The sequence below is a fragment of the Nipponia nippon genome, unplaced genomic scaffold (assembly GCF_047370975.1).
Source record: "Nipponia nippon isolate SJK-2023a ecotype South Korea unplaced genomic scaffold, ASM4737097v1 scaffold_3, whole genome shotgun sequence".
Classification (NCBI taxonomy): Eukaryota; Metazoa; Chordata; class Aves; order Pelecaniformes; family Threskiornithidae; genus Nipponia; species Nipponia nippon.
The window spans coordinates 104201225-104218286 of NW_028262347.1; the positions used below are offsets into that span (position 1 = coordinate 104201225).

A 17062-nucleotide genomic window follows, 5' to 3' on the forward strand; every position below is an offset into this window, starting at 1 on the left:
ACACTCATCCCAACAGCAAGCTGGAGCACAGATCCCCAGAACAGGACCTACACCTGCTATGAAACTAAAGCTAGACAGTCACAAGGATACAGAACCAGCCAGCAGTCCTTCTGAATGGTACAGCATGAACAGAGATGCACAGGGGTCAGGCGAACATGTGATTTCAGTGATTTCTGTCTCTATCCAACCTTTCATCCTACTTGCTAACCTAACAGCATATCAGCAGACAGACAAAAGTAGTTTGTCCTGACCTGCTCTGTCTCCAGCCCCTCTGGTGCGACTCAGAGCTCAAACTTACAACAATTTCTCTCTTGCCAGGATAAAGTAGAGTAGAGGCAACAATACTGCAGGCAGCCCTCCAAACCAGTTGCACAGCATTTCAGAGACTGTTAGAGCTGGAGTCCAGTCAGAGCTGTGTAGGGGGGCAACATTAGCATATGTTACCCCATCTATTGGTTTTACAGAAAATCAACACAATTGTTAACCTATTTCAATTATAACATCACTTCAAGGGTAGTCTGTATGCAAGACTGCAGTGGGTTTTACCTAGGTAGACAGCTGAAAAAAAATGCATTATTCCATTAAGATCACACATTGCAGGAAAAAGGGGGAGGACAATAAGAGCCAAAACTAATGCCAAACTGAGTGTCCCTATTTCAAACACATTTCCTTCCAAATTAGCAGAAAAACTGTTCCTCGTGGAAAGAGGCCAACGCTGTAAATTTGAAAATCTTCTTCCTCAGACAAGATAGGACTGGCTACATCAAATGTGACTCATTTTTTATTTAACAAAGCTCAGAGTTGGATCCCACCCTCAGTCACATAACTAAGCTCTGCAGGCATCTCCCTGGCTGTGAGAACAGGCATCATGAGTGAGAGGGAACTCCTTCCTCCCTAAGGATAAAACCAGAGGAAAGAAGGCATCGCCACCCCGGGGCTGCCCTTACCTGAAGTGTGTCTTGCGTTGCCATCTGAGTGTTTTGTTAAGTCAACAGTTCTGTCTATTTGAAACAGCTTCAGATCATCTTCATCTAAAGCGATATCTCCCCAAAAGGCAGCTGGAGAGAAACAAACTGCAATTAGTTTGGTTTTTATTTTGGAAGGAAAGTACAGTTCCTATGTGGCCCGTATCGCACCTAAAAGGCTATTACCCCATGGACCAGGAAAAGGTAATACACAGCAGCAGTTTTAAAAGTACAGACGGAGTGGACATCGGTGGAGGCCAGGTGACAGCATTTAAATTAAGCCACTGTGCAGATCCACCAAAAAGAGATGATTAGCTGGGATTTGTTGTGTTACTCATTGTTATAGGTCTAGCTCTCAACCAGGCACTACGGTGGTGGTGTTCACCCTTCACTAAAGCCTACACAAGGGGCAATCACTGGCATTTCCCTAGTTAGTGTGAAGGAGCTAGCTAAGTCGCAGCTCAGATACTGACTGAGATGTTGCATCCGCACCATCCCCAGGCTAACAATTTGCATAAGACAGGAGGACAGCAGTAAAGCACTCCAACTCAGCAGCGTATATCTAAAGGCTACAGTTGTCAGCCTGCAGGACCTCATACGCATAGTTAGCACTCAGACACACTGCACTGGTCTAAATCCAAGCTGAGAGCCAGCCTACCATTTCCACTTTGGTGGAGAAACACCAGTTATTTGTCCCGTTGTGGCTCAGTTACCCAGATGTAAGTTTGCAGAGTTTTTAATTTTGTAAAAATCCTTGAGTTTCAGCCAGAAACAATGAAAATAAGGTAAACAAACTGATACCTTGACATTTACAGCTCAGAGAAACAGACTGGAAATCATTTGAGTGGAAAAAATTATACCCCAGGAGTATCCCAACCCAGCTGACGCTGCGGTGTATAGTTACCATTTGGGGAATTTGAACAAAATAAACACAGGTGATGAAGCAATTGACCAAGCAGAACAGATCTTTCAGAGATAACAAACAGGTTACGAACAGAGCTGTTAAAACTTACACGAGAAGCCTGCATAGGCTGATGAAAAATAAAATAAATAAATAAAAAAAAGAAACAGAGCAAATTAATCAGTGGTACAGTTCAAGAGAACTCAGCAAGTCAGACAAGGAGCAATGTTGAACCTCTGCAACAGGGACCAGATTTGATGGAATCATTTTTTCTTCTCTTGTTAAGTCAACAACATTTACATTACTTGGGGTGAAAAAACATCCCATTGCTACACTAGCAACATCACTGATCAAAGTATGTTAGACCTAAGAAACCAATGGGTTTTACCCATCGTCTCACTTTTACTGCCAAGGCCAAATGAAACAGGGACCTTTGCCTGACTATCAGAAACCTGCCATCAGATCCGTGGCAACTGAATTATGAAAGGTTAACTCAGAAAATTTTTTTCTGATACAGCATGGCACTCGTTCTGAAGCAGCACTTGCCTCCTCTATTCTGCATCTCAGCACCTCAGTCAGTACAATAACATCTGCCAGTGTCACTCTTCTGGGACATGGGAATGGCAAGAAGTCTTTGCGTGCTACTGGGCACATCCCAGCTACCACAAACTACCCCAGCCAAGAGCTGCTACGAGCAGCAAAGCCCTGGCATGAGCAAAGGGGGACTCAGATGCTTCCCCCTTTCCCTGGAACAAAGCTGTCTCCCCCTGGTTACCCAGCCACAGCAGAGAAATGGGAGACAGCCTCAAAGGAGGCTGGCTCTGGCTTTTTGGTTGGGTCTCCTGAACAGTGCTACCAAACCCCACAGTACAGAAATACGGCAACAGCTCCAGAATAGACCATAGTTAGTGCAGACAAACCTACACACAGACTAACATCAATTATAACTAGGACAGAGCCTCTGTTTGCTACACAAACACAGAAATCGGATTCTCCTCAACTTCTTGGCAATCCAAGCCCTCACAATGAACAGAGAAGAACCTAAAATACTGTCAGATCCCCACCAGCTAACAAGTCTACCAGCATGGCCAAACATCCCAAGCTGATCGGGAATGGCCAGTAGAAGAAAGCAGAGACCTATGCTCCTGTGGCTGCAATTCGAAGAAAAGACATTTTATCCATCCAGAGGAATTATTTGCTCAGGACAATGTAGCAGTCAAGGGGCAGAGATGCAAACAGCATCCCATGCCATCTGATTCCCTCCCCAGTCACATTCAGCAAGTCACTATTATACTGGCCAACTAGGTACCCATTCGCTACCCTCCTGCCAAACCTATCATTCCATTTCAGCCCCAAACTAATTGCCACCACCTTGGGCTCTCAGTGGCTCTTTTCCATTAGTACCACACAGTTTGTTTCTCAGGCTAAGCTAGCCCATGCCAAAGCACAGCTCTCAGGGCAAGCCTGCGGCATGGATTTACGTCAACAGAATTGTTATATTTTCCTTCCCAATGGCAGGCAGCAGTTTTCTCCCAGCCCTAGCAAAGGAATCTCTTTCTGTTACAAAGTCATACATCATCCTGAAAGATGGCCCACTACAAAAGCTGAATTTCCCTAGCATTTATTTCCAGCTCTCTGCAGTCCCAGCGTGCTCCAGGGGAACCATGATTTATCACAGTCCCGAACCAGCTGAACAACTTTCCTCGCTGGAAGTCCCGGCTGAGAATGCTGTGCTGCAACTTCTCCTGTGCTGTCAAAGGCTCTGTCCTAAAGGCACGCAAGCCTGAAAGATGCTTGCTTCCACCCCAAGGGAGCCGTCCCACAGGAAAGCCCAAGTACTTTATTTTAAAGGGTCACAAGTTCAGAGACTGCTGGCAAATGAAGCATCTCAAAGCATCCCTTCTGATTTCCTTTACCAAGGTCTCCTTTTTAATTTAATGTGGGAGGATTTCCAAAAAAGAAAACAAAAACAAACAAAAAAAATTAAAATCTCCAAACAGCAGGCTAACAAACTTGGAAACCAGTATTTCTCTTGGCAGAGAGCTCTGCAGTGTACAGCCAGGTGCAAACTCATAACGCTCGGTGCAACAGCGTGACAGCTTGTTGTTAAGAAGATGCATTAATCGCTCTGGATAGTAAGAACAGAGCAGCTCTTATTGAGGTTGATGGAGCCAATATGAGAGAGACTGCTTCCACGCTGGACTAGTAACCTGCACCAACCACCCCAAATGTTTAACCTCACCACCTCCCAGCATATGCAACCGGACAGCATTTGTCTGTTGGGGCAAAGGGGAAGGACGGCTGTGTTTAACAAACAAATCCAGCACCCAAATTAAAAAAGCAGCCTGGCAAGCTGTCTTCATTTTCAGCACGTTTCTCCCCCAGGAAAACAGTCCACGTGCTGCATTGCGTGCGGAGCACAGAGCTGCCATGACGCCTGGAAGGTATGGCAGATGGCACTGGGAAGGAGAACACCTCCTTCTAGGCAGAGGACAGGCTGAACAGTTTCTCCAGGTGCTTCACACACAACCACAGAGTCCAAACCCACCAATGCCTTCACAGTCCTCATTTTCCACATAACTTTTTGGGGGTGCTCTGGCAGGCTCCCACTCCAAAGCAATGTGACAGCCCAAAGTGTCCTCTTTCTAAAATCTTCACCACTCTTCCCTGCAAATCACCTCCAACCTGTTTTTTCCCCCCAACACCCCAAAGCAATTCCCTTCTCCCATTTGCTGCTTGTGTTTTCTCCTTTCCCTAGTTCTGAGTAGCACAATCTGATTTCAGGGGAGAAAAATTATTTTTCTGTCTCTTATGAGAACTCAATACAAAAGTGTTCAGTTTAAAATATTCCTTTTTCATGAAAAGCGTGTTTCATCCAGGCCTTTTAACAAAATTCTTGTCCTTTCTACTACTTCTTTTTTGTTTTGTTTTGTTTTTTTCCCCAAAGACAACAAATAGGAAAAAAATCATCACCAAGAAAAGCTTCTGGTATTCAGCCAGAAAACTGAATAACATTGTTCCTAAAAATACATCTCAAAACAAAATGCAATGTTGTGATTTGTTAAAAACAGGCTGATCTCTAACAATTCAAGACAAATACCTGGGGACGGGTATCCGTCACCCTCACTGCAGTCAACTCCAAGTTTATACAAGTATATAAGAGCCACTTCAGCTGGCAGAAGATGAATTTAACTCCACGCTTGAGAAATGTCACCCAATGTCTGTGTTTGAACTGATTTCCAGCCACCAAGCTGGAGCGAAACTTGCACCTGTTTGCCTGCCATGACCCCTTGACAGGAAGCCCCCATTCCTGCACCAGGGCATCAGTATAGGCGATACATTTACCTTGATGACAGGGATCAGCAAAGCGGTCAGCCTCTGAACGCTATGGGAGACCACAGCAGTTTTCCCTGTGGCACCCATCAGCACCAGCTGTGACAGAGATTCACAGAAAAAGAGGCCTTGGAAACAGGCATACCCTGCCTGCCAAGAAAGCTCCCTCCATCCCACTCCACCTCAAACGTAGACTCTTTCACCAACTGAGCTTTTTATTAAGAAACGGCAGGTTTCAGGTGCTGAATGGGGTCTGAACCTAGACTAAGGGCTATGCCCTCTAACTTGAGCCAAAGGAGCCCTCTTTCTGTGGGGCCAGAGCCACGCTAAGTTAATGTATGTCATCAGCTCGAGGGTCTTGTCTGAACTTGCAGCCAGCTGGCACAGCTCACACTGACAGACTTCATTTTAGCTCTTCCAGCATAGTTTTAACACAGTTTTGCTGGAAGGACTTTACTCTTGCTCAGCAGGTTTCCCACAGCGCAGTACAGCAATGAGCATGGAAAACAAATAGTGATATGAAGCCAGGTAGATGCCTCAGACTTGTTTCATCAATACTCACCACTCAAACTCAGTTTTCACCAGTGTTCACAACCTCTGTGTGTAGATGATAGCTGGGTTCCCAAGTGGGTATGCCTCACGACTACTTGTGCCAGTGCAAAATATCCAAGGAAGGAGCATTTGCACAATTAACCTTGTCATCTCCAATTTTGTGAGCATCAACAGATGCCACTGTCAGGCAACCCGGGTAGCCTGCTTGTGTCTGCCTGACACAGGCTCAACTGTGTCACCCAAGTGATGAGCCACACTGGCTGTTTGTGGCTCACAGTGCAATCGAAGGATGTGCTCTGAACCCACTCATGAGATTAATCACACACGTATTTGTAAGGGGCAATGTCTATCCTCACCCAGATCTCTGTTCTCCATCATCTTCATTACTGAAAGATCCTAGGGCACCAGCTCTAGTTCTAGAGTTGATTGTACCATATCCAAATAGTACAACGAAAACCAACGTCCCACCTTACCAACACGAGCTATGGTCAAGGAGTCCTGGGCCTATGCAGACACAGGCAGGTAATACCTCCTTTGCCACCTCCTGGCAAACAACAATATGACTGTTCATGCACTGGCAAAAACATGCAAGTTATTTTTGAGCATTTGCTGATGCTTCCCAACCTGACAGGTCTGAACACTGGGAGATTTAATTTTCAGGGCTGGCCACACTTTCATTAGGGCTAACACTCTGCAGTCTAACAATAAATAAATAAATCAACAGATCAAAGTGTGTTCCCAGCACCTCCATATTTCTTTCTTCACAGGAAGACAGGTTTGCTGCTGTTGCTGAACTGCCTGTTGGCATAGGAACCAGCAGAACATATTCTGAAGCATGCTAAGAAAAATTTGTACCTTGAAGAAAAAGCTCAACACATTCCTTTGGGCAAAGTAACAACTGTGTCAGACGGAAGAGCAAAGCCTCAAAATAAGGCAAAAACCAGTGAAAGAAGAGAGAGAAAAAATCCCAAGCCAACACTTTGGAAATAGGGCCAGCTCCTGAGCATCGAACACTCAAGCCAAAGGAGGATGGGAAACAAGTGGCAGTAGTGAGTAAAAGAAAAGCATCAAGACTGCTATATTTGGCCATTACATTTTCATCTGGATCAGTTTGTTTCTCCTCAGTAGGAACGATCAGAAGTTTCCCAGTGACCAGCTTGAGGGATAAGCTGGCTTGAAGGCTCTGGCGGTAAAGCCCTCCACACAGCAAGAGTGTCTGGAGCCAGAGCTGCTGCCTGGCATGAGAGGGGTTTCCTGACAATAGGGACTCAGCAATTCAGTTTTCAGTGAGCAGGAGTTCCCCTGCCCAGAGAGCATGTTTTGTTTCAGAAACAAGTCTCAGTTTGTGGAGGAATGTCTAAGACGGCGGTCCACTTCTAAACGGCAACAAGTATTTGAAGAATATCAAAACCGTCTGGCAATTGGAGTCTGAATCCCTGTTCAGACTTCCACAGAAACCTGACTTGCCTAAATTATCATGTGTAGTGCTCCCACAGCACCCTCTCTTGGGAAGTTATCTTCAGGAGACCAAGTTAGGCCAGGAATTCCGATTCATGTTCAGTGAATTTCCTTTCCTGGAAGGTGACGATGCAGGAACAAAGAAATACTTTGGACTTGAGTTTGTCCAAAGCTGCGAACATACATGTGAGCCTACACAATGACCAGCTTTAAGGACCAATAGATGCTCTCCCTTGGCTGAATGCCACATTATTTTAACCAAGAACTGAACAATTCAGTGGCATGGGTTATACTGCCTGCCATAATTAGGTTAGGAGAAAGATCTTTTTCTTTTAATATTCATAACTCTCCTGCTGCTGGTTGCTTCCTCACTCAAGGTCTTCATCTCTTCCACATTGACATGGCAGTCACTGCAGTCCAGTGATCTATCAATCCATTCCTGGTACAATGAGCAACGCAGGAAGGCATATGTGAACATAGAATGGGAAATCTATGCCACAGCCAGCAAAGCAGCTCCCTCTACGGGCTCTTAAATGGTTAAACACCTGCCTCTTCATAGGAAAACATTGCAGGGGAATGTTTGCTGCCCAGTTCTTCAGTGTGCCTTACAGGGTAAAGGATGCTACTCCTCTGTAATCCGATGTGCAAAACCCAAGGGACTGGCTTAACCCCTCCTGTTTCCATGCAAACTAAATTGAGCTGTGGGAGCTTCCTAACATTTTTGCTCTCTCTGCTTTCTGCTCTAGATGACTGTGCATGTCCCATGGCAATGCTGATAGGAGACAGGGCTTTAGCTGTGCATCTCTGAATCATTCTCTGCGAAAACTGTGTGCAGCCTGCAGAGTGCCTCTTGGACACATTTTACATGTAGGCAGGCAGCAGACTTTAGGAAGAAGCTATCACAGACACACAAATGAATGTATTTTGATCCCTACCCCCACCACTTGGTTGTCCTTCTGCCCAGGCACCCCCGTCCCCCTCCTGCTGAGGGACACAGGTACCTTTCCCAGCTCCTGTCCAACTCCACCATGGCCATGGATGCTCCATTCTGCTGAGGAGGGGGCTCAATTTCAGCACCTTCCTTTCTCACAAGCCAGGAAGGACTTTCAGATCCTGCTTGTTCCCAAGTGCAAGCAGCATGCTCCCACCCTGTGCCACCGCTTCAAAGGGAGATTCTTTCTCTTCAGCTTCTGCCAGCTCATCATTTCTTCCCTCCACCCTAGTGTCTAGCCCTCAGCTGGATGCCACCCCCATCCTTGCCCGGACATCTCTCCATTTGCTATTGTTTAGTGTTTGAGGAAGCAGTCTCCATATAAGGTAGGCTAGAAAAAAACCTCCGTCTTTTACTGCACTGAGCTAGTGGACTATGAAGCAACAGTCTCTCTTTAGAGCATCCAGGGCTGATGAGAAAGCACGTATTTTGTGTCTTTAGCTACTTACATCCATAAGCTGAGCAGCTGACACCTTCCTAGCCAGAAGAGAGTGCAGGGAAATTGCTTTTAAACAAGGGTAGTGTTGGTGGGTCTGTTTGTTCTCCAAGTTAACAAAGTTCAGAGCCACATAGGGGAAAAGCCAGTGGTGACTCAGAACAGATCGGATATCTTCTCTTTAAGCCAATAGCCTGGCAAGATGCCCTTGCCAAAACAAACAAACAAACAAAAACCCCACAAACAAACAAACAAAAAAAAGCAAACCAAAAAACAAACCCTTGATTTGCCAACTTCATGTAATTTAACCAACTCAGCCATTGTTTCTTCCATCCTAGCTGGTATTAGAAGTGCCAAACCCAGCATTTGCACTAAGCTGCAATCAATTTTTCCTCTTCTTGGCCTAATCAATTACAATTGATTTTAGGAACATCTAGTGCTGGCCTTGCATCAAGAGACTGTTATTCATACACATATTTTTTAAACAAAAAAAGTTCTTTTCTGCAGTATCCCACAGCCAGGCACTATCAGCCATCACAGCAGTAATACACAACAAACAGAATTCAGGCATGGCCATGGGGCTCATACTGCCAATAAAGACTGGAGCTTCTGTATCCAATTAATCCAAAGCTTCAGCCTGCTCTACATCTCCCAGCCCTGCACTAGCGAGCATATTCAGTAATTTATTATGGAAATCAACAGAGAAAACAAACTTCCAGGATTACCAGACCTTGGCCTGCTGGGCAGATGGCAGAGCCTTCTTCTTACAACAGCATGGTATGTAGAAACTCCTCCTTGCACCACGAAGTGTTTAAACACCCTTAGAGAGGACTGCCACAGCTCCTTTTCAGATGGACAAGAGCAGAAAGCTTCATATCCAGATAGATTCAAGGGGAGCTTTGACATCAAACCAAATTAAGATCTTCAAGGGAAAACTTGGGAGGAAGTGCTCTAGTCACAGATAGGTAGAACCTGGCAGTTTGGGCTTACAAAGTCTCAGCTTACAGGAGTTGGCTTCTGAAACTCTATCACAAAGGCAAAGCCCTGGTGTCTCCAAAGCGGTAGAAAACAACACACAACAGCCCCGAAAAGCAGCTGGTGCAAGCAGGAAAAGCCTCTCACAAAGATAGCACTGATCAGGTACAACTTTTCATGAAAAGTACACAAGGGACACAGATGGCAGCTGGATCATGATGCAGGGAAAGGGAAGCCACATACTCTTCTGTCCCTGATCGTCAGTTAGCAAGCGGCCTAGACAGCCCTGGCCTCTTACAGTTTCATCGTACCCTGCTCAAAAGTTATTCTGACAAAATAAAGGCAGCAGACAGAGACAAGAGATGTAGCCACCAGCTATCTCCATCCCCTGCCAACACCTCCACCTTGCCGTGCACACAGCTCCCAACCTTAGAATCATAGAATCGTTTAGGTTGGAAAATACCTTTAAGATCATCAAGTCCAACCGTTAACCTAACGCTGCCAAGTCCACCACTAAACCACGTTCCTAAGCACCACGTCTACACGTCTTTTAAATACCTCCAGGGATGGGGACTCAACCAGTTTCCTTGGCAGCCTGTTCCAGTGCCTGACTACCCTTTCAGTGAAGAAATTTTTCCTAATATCCAACCTGAACCTCCCCTGGCGCAGCCTGAGGCCATTTCCTGTAGTCCTATCGCTTGTTACTTGGGAGTAGAGACCAACCTTGGCAGAAGGGGGAACCAGGAACCAAAGCCACAAGCAGATAAAAGCATTTCATGCTCTGATCCTAAATGACAGGACCCATAAATAGCACGATGGCACTACTTGACAGAGGCAGCACCTTTCCCAAATGCCTACAAAGTGTTCCTTGTTAGCTCAACCTGCAAGGCAGCAACACTGGCTTGGAAATCCATCATTGCTTCCGCTGCCCTTTAAGAGCAGGAGATGGCGAGGTTCTGGGTAATGAAATCCAAGAATGCCTTTGTCAATTAATTATGGACAAAGCTGTACCACGCAAGCCCCATCTCACACCCTCCATCATTTTTGCTGCTCAATATAACTTTAATTAATCTTTCCTTTGGCAATTTGAAGGAAGGGTGAGCACGCTGCAAACACCCACTGAGTATTAAATTGATTTCCTGTTTTATAGTCCTCTTTCCCTCCCTATTGGCCCAGCTATGATTTGTGGCCCTTCACTCAGAGGCATTTTTTCCACGCTAATATAATCCAAAGCCCCAAGCAACAATCGCATACAGAAAAGTAACACTTTGCACAGCCAGTTGCTTCAGCTCAGCCTCCGCCAGAACAGAGCAGATTCTCTCCTGCCCCCTTTTCTCCCTCTACCGCGAGAATTCAAATCAACCAGCTTACCTTATCTCCATACCTTCAGCATTTTTGCCTAAAAAATTGGCAACGTTTTTGTCCTAAGTGACTAAGCAATCAGGTCCCCACAGTTTCCTGCCTGCCACGTGTAATAGTGCATCTTCATTACCAAAGCACTAAGGCAAAGCCTGTTCTGCTTGCAAACACAACCTCCTGACTGAAGTACCAGGCTGGTCTTCTACTCCAGATATCTGGACCTAAAACCAGAAGGTAGGAACACCAAACTCAGTTGAGCTCCCCAATAACTCCATCTACCCTTAGAGAGATACACCACCTCACCTTGGGCTTGTGGGACTGAAAGCAAGACCTTTCGCAGCAAGTACACCTCTGTGCACAAGCGAAGTCTGGGGTAGACAGGAAAATAAGGACAACCAAGTGCAGTCCAGCTATGCAGCAATGGAACAAGCTCTTTTTGAAAGGATCTTCACCTTGTGGGGGACACAGGCCATGATTTTCAGCAGTCAACCATTTAAGGCTAGAGACAGTTAGGGATCACCTGCTCACCCCAGTGTCACCCCAAGAAGAGGCCTGGGGACTAGCTGCCAGCAATTTCTGTCTCAGGCATCCGGGTCCCTGTTCAACACTACTTTCTCAGTACCATGGGTTAGGGGACCTTGACCTAAAACATTGCACCCCCCTCAGGAGCTGTCCCACAAGAGCCTTTCTGAGCTTTCTGGCCACCAGCTTCAGTCTTCCAGGAGGAGACAATCCAGGTCAGACCTTCTCCTTAGGTAATTCTCGTACCGTGGGACTTGCCCTGGATTTATTCCTTGAAATTAAGTTGAGGAAAAATAACCTTAGAGATGGCAGAAGAAAATTTAAGATTAAAACTGCTGTAACTTCATTTGGAGTGGTTCAGTGGCTTATCACTGTCCCCCACTGAGGACATTTCACCAGCCATGCCCACAACGCAGAGTGAACCATTACAGTTTATTTAACTGCATCATCTGGGGAGGGATGTTCTTCCTTCAGGTGGCAGGTTCCTTTGCAAAACCTGCCCCTTTTCCCTGACACACTAGGTGTCAAAACCTCACTGTTTTCACCCCAAGCAATGCAGCAGGGGAACAGGTGACCCCAAACAGACAGGCGTGAAATTCACTGCCACCTGCCCACCCACAGAAAAATGGGCTTATCACAAAAATGAACAGAAGCAGAGCCATTAGCAGAGCTACATCCTCAGAAAAGGAACGTAACAACCCAGGCCTGCTTGGAGCAAACTTTAAGGCAGGCTGACCATTTAAAACCACATGGTCCTGGATGAAAGGGGGCAGCTCATGATAGATCACGTCTATTCAAGGGCCAGACAAGGAAAGCAAACACAGGCTCATTTTACTCATTATTCTTTATCCACCAACACCAGGAGAGGAGTGTTGCAGCACTGTTGGAAGAGAGAAAAGAAATGGACAGCAGGCAGGAGAGAAATGGGAGCTATTTACGGAGGATAACTAATTTGAGCTGTTTACAGACTTCCCCTCTGAGAGCTTCGGGGATGGGAGGGTGGCAGGGGGTGGTTTCAGCCATTAAAAATACAACGTGAGAATCCATTAATTTTCCATAGAAACAATGTCGTCATAGAAGCGAGACAAATCCGATCAGTCATGCAAATGTGCTGATGTTGAATTCTCAGGCCTGGGTGGGGAATTTGTGTTGCCAAAAAAACAACAATGAAGAGATCAGAATGAGATTAGCAGCCAGAGTGGCTGCAGCACTGAATGGCGTGGTGGGGGCATGGGATGTAACCAAAGGCACCCCTAGACTATAGTGGGGTTCGTGCCCTAAGCCGAGCATAGGTGCCCAGCAGAACAGACAAAAAACCCCCATTGTCCGTGTATGAGATTTCAGGAACTGGGCAAATGCCACAGTCCTGCTCTGCAAACCAGCAAGAACCTCCACAGACCGCTGAGCTCACTCCAGGCAATGAAAGGCTGAGCCTCCCACAGGACTGGGACCCCCACAGGCTGTGAAATCAGAGTGTCAAGGAAAACCAAGAGGTGATAGCAGAGGAAACAGGTGAGTCTCCCTTGTAGCACAACACAGCAAAACAGTCAGCAACGCAAGTTTAGGAGAGAACCCAAGGAGGAAGCATGTTGGCACCAGCGCTGTCCCAGGCACATGCTGAGCTGTGATGCAGTCTGAAACATGGCATTTATATTGTGTTAGTAAGGGGCAAAATACAAAAAAGTATTTTTCCCCTCCCAACAACAAACGCCACCAACAAAACAACCAACACACAACAAAAGGACATCAGCACATTTTACCTCCTTTCCTCCCTCTTCCCTCTAAAAATCAAACTTTACAAACGCTCCCCAGAGGGAGATACTACGCACAGAAAATTACAGCGGCACCCCAAGCAGGAGGAGTGGAAATCGCTCACCCTGGCAGCGGAGCGCAGCTCTTCCTTGTGAAGAATCCAGCCACCATCCTGGACTGGCCTCGCCACAAGTATTTAGGAGTTAAAAATAACCTTGCAAAATGAAGCGCTCCACCCCCTGCAGTACGCAAAACATTACTAGAGTAACGCCTGTGACAAGGATGCTTCCGGGTAAGGCTCACCGCGGGCAAAACCCGTTCGAAGAAACATATGAATAAAACAAAACAAAAAAAAAAAAGCAGAGGTCAAAACACGTCCCAGGAGATGTTTCACCCAGGTTCGTCCATAAGCCAAAATATCAGCATTTGTCATCACAAACAGCTGTTTGGTTCACCTGTTAAGTTTGAAAACACACTGGTTTTACATTTGAAGCCTTTGATGCTTACAGCAAAGGGAATCTCCTCCGCAGAGATGAGGCCTGTGCTTGTAGGTGGTTGCTGGTGCCCAGAAGCCTGGGGAAGGGCTCAGCCCATCAGTGTCTGAGAAGGATCACTCGCATCTGCACTATGCACCTCAGGGAAACTCCCCATACCACCAATTTGCCCAGAAACAGGCATTTGCCAAGTAACTCACCTTGGTCACAGAAACCTGACCTCTAGTGCCATGTAATCCAAAGAGGTGGCTTTCCCAGAAGGGGACAAACCTGCAGGATACAGCGATGCCTCAGATGGGAACTGTGCTGCACAGCCCAGAGCACAGGCTGCTGCAAGGACACTTGGTTCAGGGAGACAGAGTCCCCTAAAACATCCCATACCTCTCTGGTAATTCCCTGCCTGTTCTAAACTCCTACAAGAAAGCATGAAAAGACAGCGATTGCCTTTTCTCATCGTGCGTATAGAGTAAACAGGATCTCCTGCTTCCCCTTCTGCAGCTCTTAAGCCTTGTCAGCAGCCTGTTCAAATACCTCTCTGGATTTGCACCTTTAGAGACAGGTGTCAAAGGATCCAAGCAGCTCACCCCAGCAGACACTCTTCAAGTCTGCTTTGTGATGGCAAGCATTACAAGACCGTCAACAGCAAAACCATATATGAATATTGCACAGTGCAGACATCCCTGTGTGGCACACAAAAACCACAGTGTTGCCCTTCGAAGGAGAGATTTACATCCTGCCACAGCCTTCCTTTGGGTGGTTCCTTCTGATGCCCCAAAACCTCTTCCTTTCCAGTCAGCCCTATCAGCAGTGCTCCCAGAGCTCTGCTTTCACTGCTTCCTCATCCTTTTCTGAACCCCACTGCCATAAACTCTCTGTTCTTGTCTTTCAGTGTTACTGTCCCACATCAGCTAAACTCAGCCACCCAAACATCCACAGCAACCATCACTGCAGTCTCAGCAACTCCCACCTTGGTCTATTCCATTGCAGTTGCATGTATAAAGTAAATGCTCTTAATATTCAAGGCCACTTTTTATTGTCCCAGCCATACACAATGCAGTGAGCATCTAGGACTGTGCAGCAACACAATCCTCCCAGTATACAGAGTTCCACATGGATTTGAAGTTCAGAGGCTGTCACAGCTCCAGTTACGGAGGCATCAGTTTTGGGTGTAATTTCTCCCCATACAAAATTCCTCTCAAGATTCACAACCAAAAGCCACAGCAGTCATAATGTTCTGCTTTCTTCAACAATGTCTCATTACTCTCTGTTTACTAAGATCACTCAGAAAGCTGTAGAATTCTGCTCTGATCAGACCTCAGAGCTTTAAACTAGTGTGTCGATATACCAGCATACAAGTGGAAGACACAAACAAGACAGCCATGGACCATATAGTCTTCTGTTGACACAACTGATCCTGCACCAGCAGTGAGCAATCAGAAAAGCATTGAAGGGTTAAGTGTCATTACATCCATTTATCTTATTTATGCAGTAGGTGCCCATGAGAAGTAAGTCTTTATCAACATACATCCTGTAACGTTCTGGTTCTCTGTTTCACTTCAAGCACTTAACTACATCTGGGTGAGGACATGCTCCCCACTTCCCAAGCGAGCCAGCTGCACCCTTCACTCGCTCAAACATCAGTGACAAAAGCCTGCTCAAGAATATGCATCTGTTTCACGTATGGCTCATACAGCCAATTTAAACATTTTCCATATGTTGCCAAAAAACTGTGACCAAATGCCACTTGCAAGTAAATGGGGAGATTGTCTAGCTTCCACAGAGAAAGGTTTCATCACACAGCTCGGAGCAACAGCTCCTTTGTTCCCAGATCTGCCTGGGCTTCCCCAGGCCTTTCCGCAGTCAGATGCTGCTGACCAGTCTGAACGCTGCCTCCTCCCAGGATGATGCCACCGCAGCAACATGCTTTATGGACCACAGTGAGCAGACTTGGGAAAAGACCTGCAATGAACACCTCAACATGTGAAGAAGATCTATCGGGTCATGCAGTGCAACCATCCCCTGCTCCTGGTTCCAGAGAAGTTACTCATAGGATAGGCATGCTTTTTGCTTAGCCGTCATCCAGACGTTACCCTCAGGTGCCAGGCTGTAGCTGTTAGAACTCCTCAAAGCATAAATGAAGCTCTGGGGCTCCATGTAAGCTATAATTTCATGTTTCCACATTTTGCTGTGCCATCTGAAATTAGCATCTCACTTTTAATGTACCCATTGTGGCTTCCTGCTCAGTTCCAGTGTGGCAACAGGTCATTTGCCATATTACAGCTAGACCATATCCAAACTAATGGTCTGTAGCTGTATAGATGGGAGGACTGGACAGATAGACAGATAAGGCTGTCACTCAGGGGTACTGCTCTCCAAAAGGTAGATCTGATCAGGGAAGCAGACAATAAAAATATTTATTTGGAAATGCAGAGGAGGCTACTAGAAGGATTTAAAATTTCAAAGGGGAAAGTACGTCGATGCCACTATTTTCCTTGTCAGTAATTATGGCACGTTATACTTGTACCCCAAGAAAGCGGAGTGCAGAATCTGTGCCTACTGGAACAGGCCTTGCATAGTAAAACCCACCTCACCTCTTTAGACAAAGCTTGCTGAAGCAAGCACCAAACAGACGTCCCAAAGAGCCATCCAAAGATATGTTTCTCAGCCTGTCCTGAAGAAGTGAAGCAATTTTTTTCGGTCACAGAATCCAAGGTAGAGCCGGATGTCCCAGCTCCCCAGCCCAGTGCTCCACCATTAGATAGACCATCTGCTGGTGGCCAGCACCAAGGTGCTGGAGTTACCTTCCCTCTCTTGAGGCTGAAGGATTTCAAGTCCTTGTCACTTCACAAGGCAGACATGCTACAGAAAGGGCAGTCGGACCAAGCAGAAGACGAAGGTGTTCAGCTCCACGTCCAGTGGCACACTGGGCTGTTTCCCATGGCCCAAGGCAAGGAGATTCACATTCACCAAAGCTATCCTACTCCTACACCTAGTGGCCATCCCGAAGCATCTCCTCCCTCTTTGGGGAAGCTGTCAGGGACCACAGACACAGTTAACCGAAAGTCCCCCTCGAATCTGACGTATGGTGAAGCACATGAAAAATTACTCATGCAATTGATTCACATGGTTTCCGTCATTCATAAATTCCTATGCATAAAGGGGAGGCATCGGATTTGCACATAACCGATCCAGACAGCTGCAGATTTCCATAGGCACTAAGTGCCTGCAGGCAGAAGCCACTCTTGATGTAATCCTGTTAAACAGCTGGAATGAATGAAAATGCTGTGCGATTCAGCATGCTAACGGGAGCCGCCTCTGCCTCCT

The 17062-nt window shown here is 46.3% G+C and overlaps 1 protein-coding gene across 6 annotated transcripts in view; it reads right to left on the reverse strand.

The window, feature by feature from the left end:
* Positions 1-17062, reverse strand: part of TLL2 (tolloid like 2) — a 101868-nt gene that overhangs the window by 65022 nt on the left and 19784 nt on the right. For 5 of the 6 annotated variants that reach the window (XM_087764581.1, XM_087764583.1, XM_087764579.1 and 2 more), the window contains exon 2: positions 948-1058. The exons of the other annotated variant lie outside the window; for it this stretch is intronic. In XM_087764581.1, coding sequence (XP_087620707.1) covers positions 948-1058 — 111 coding nt within the window. The remainder of the gene's footprint in view (positions 1-947; positions 1059-17062) is intronic. 6 annotated transcript variants of the gene reach the window in all.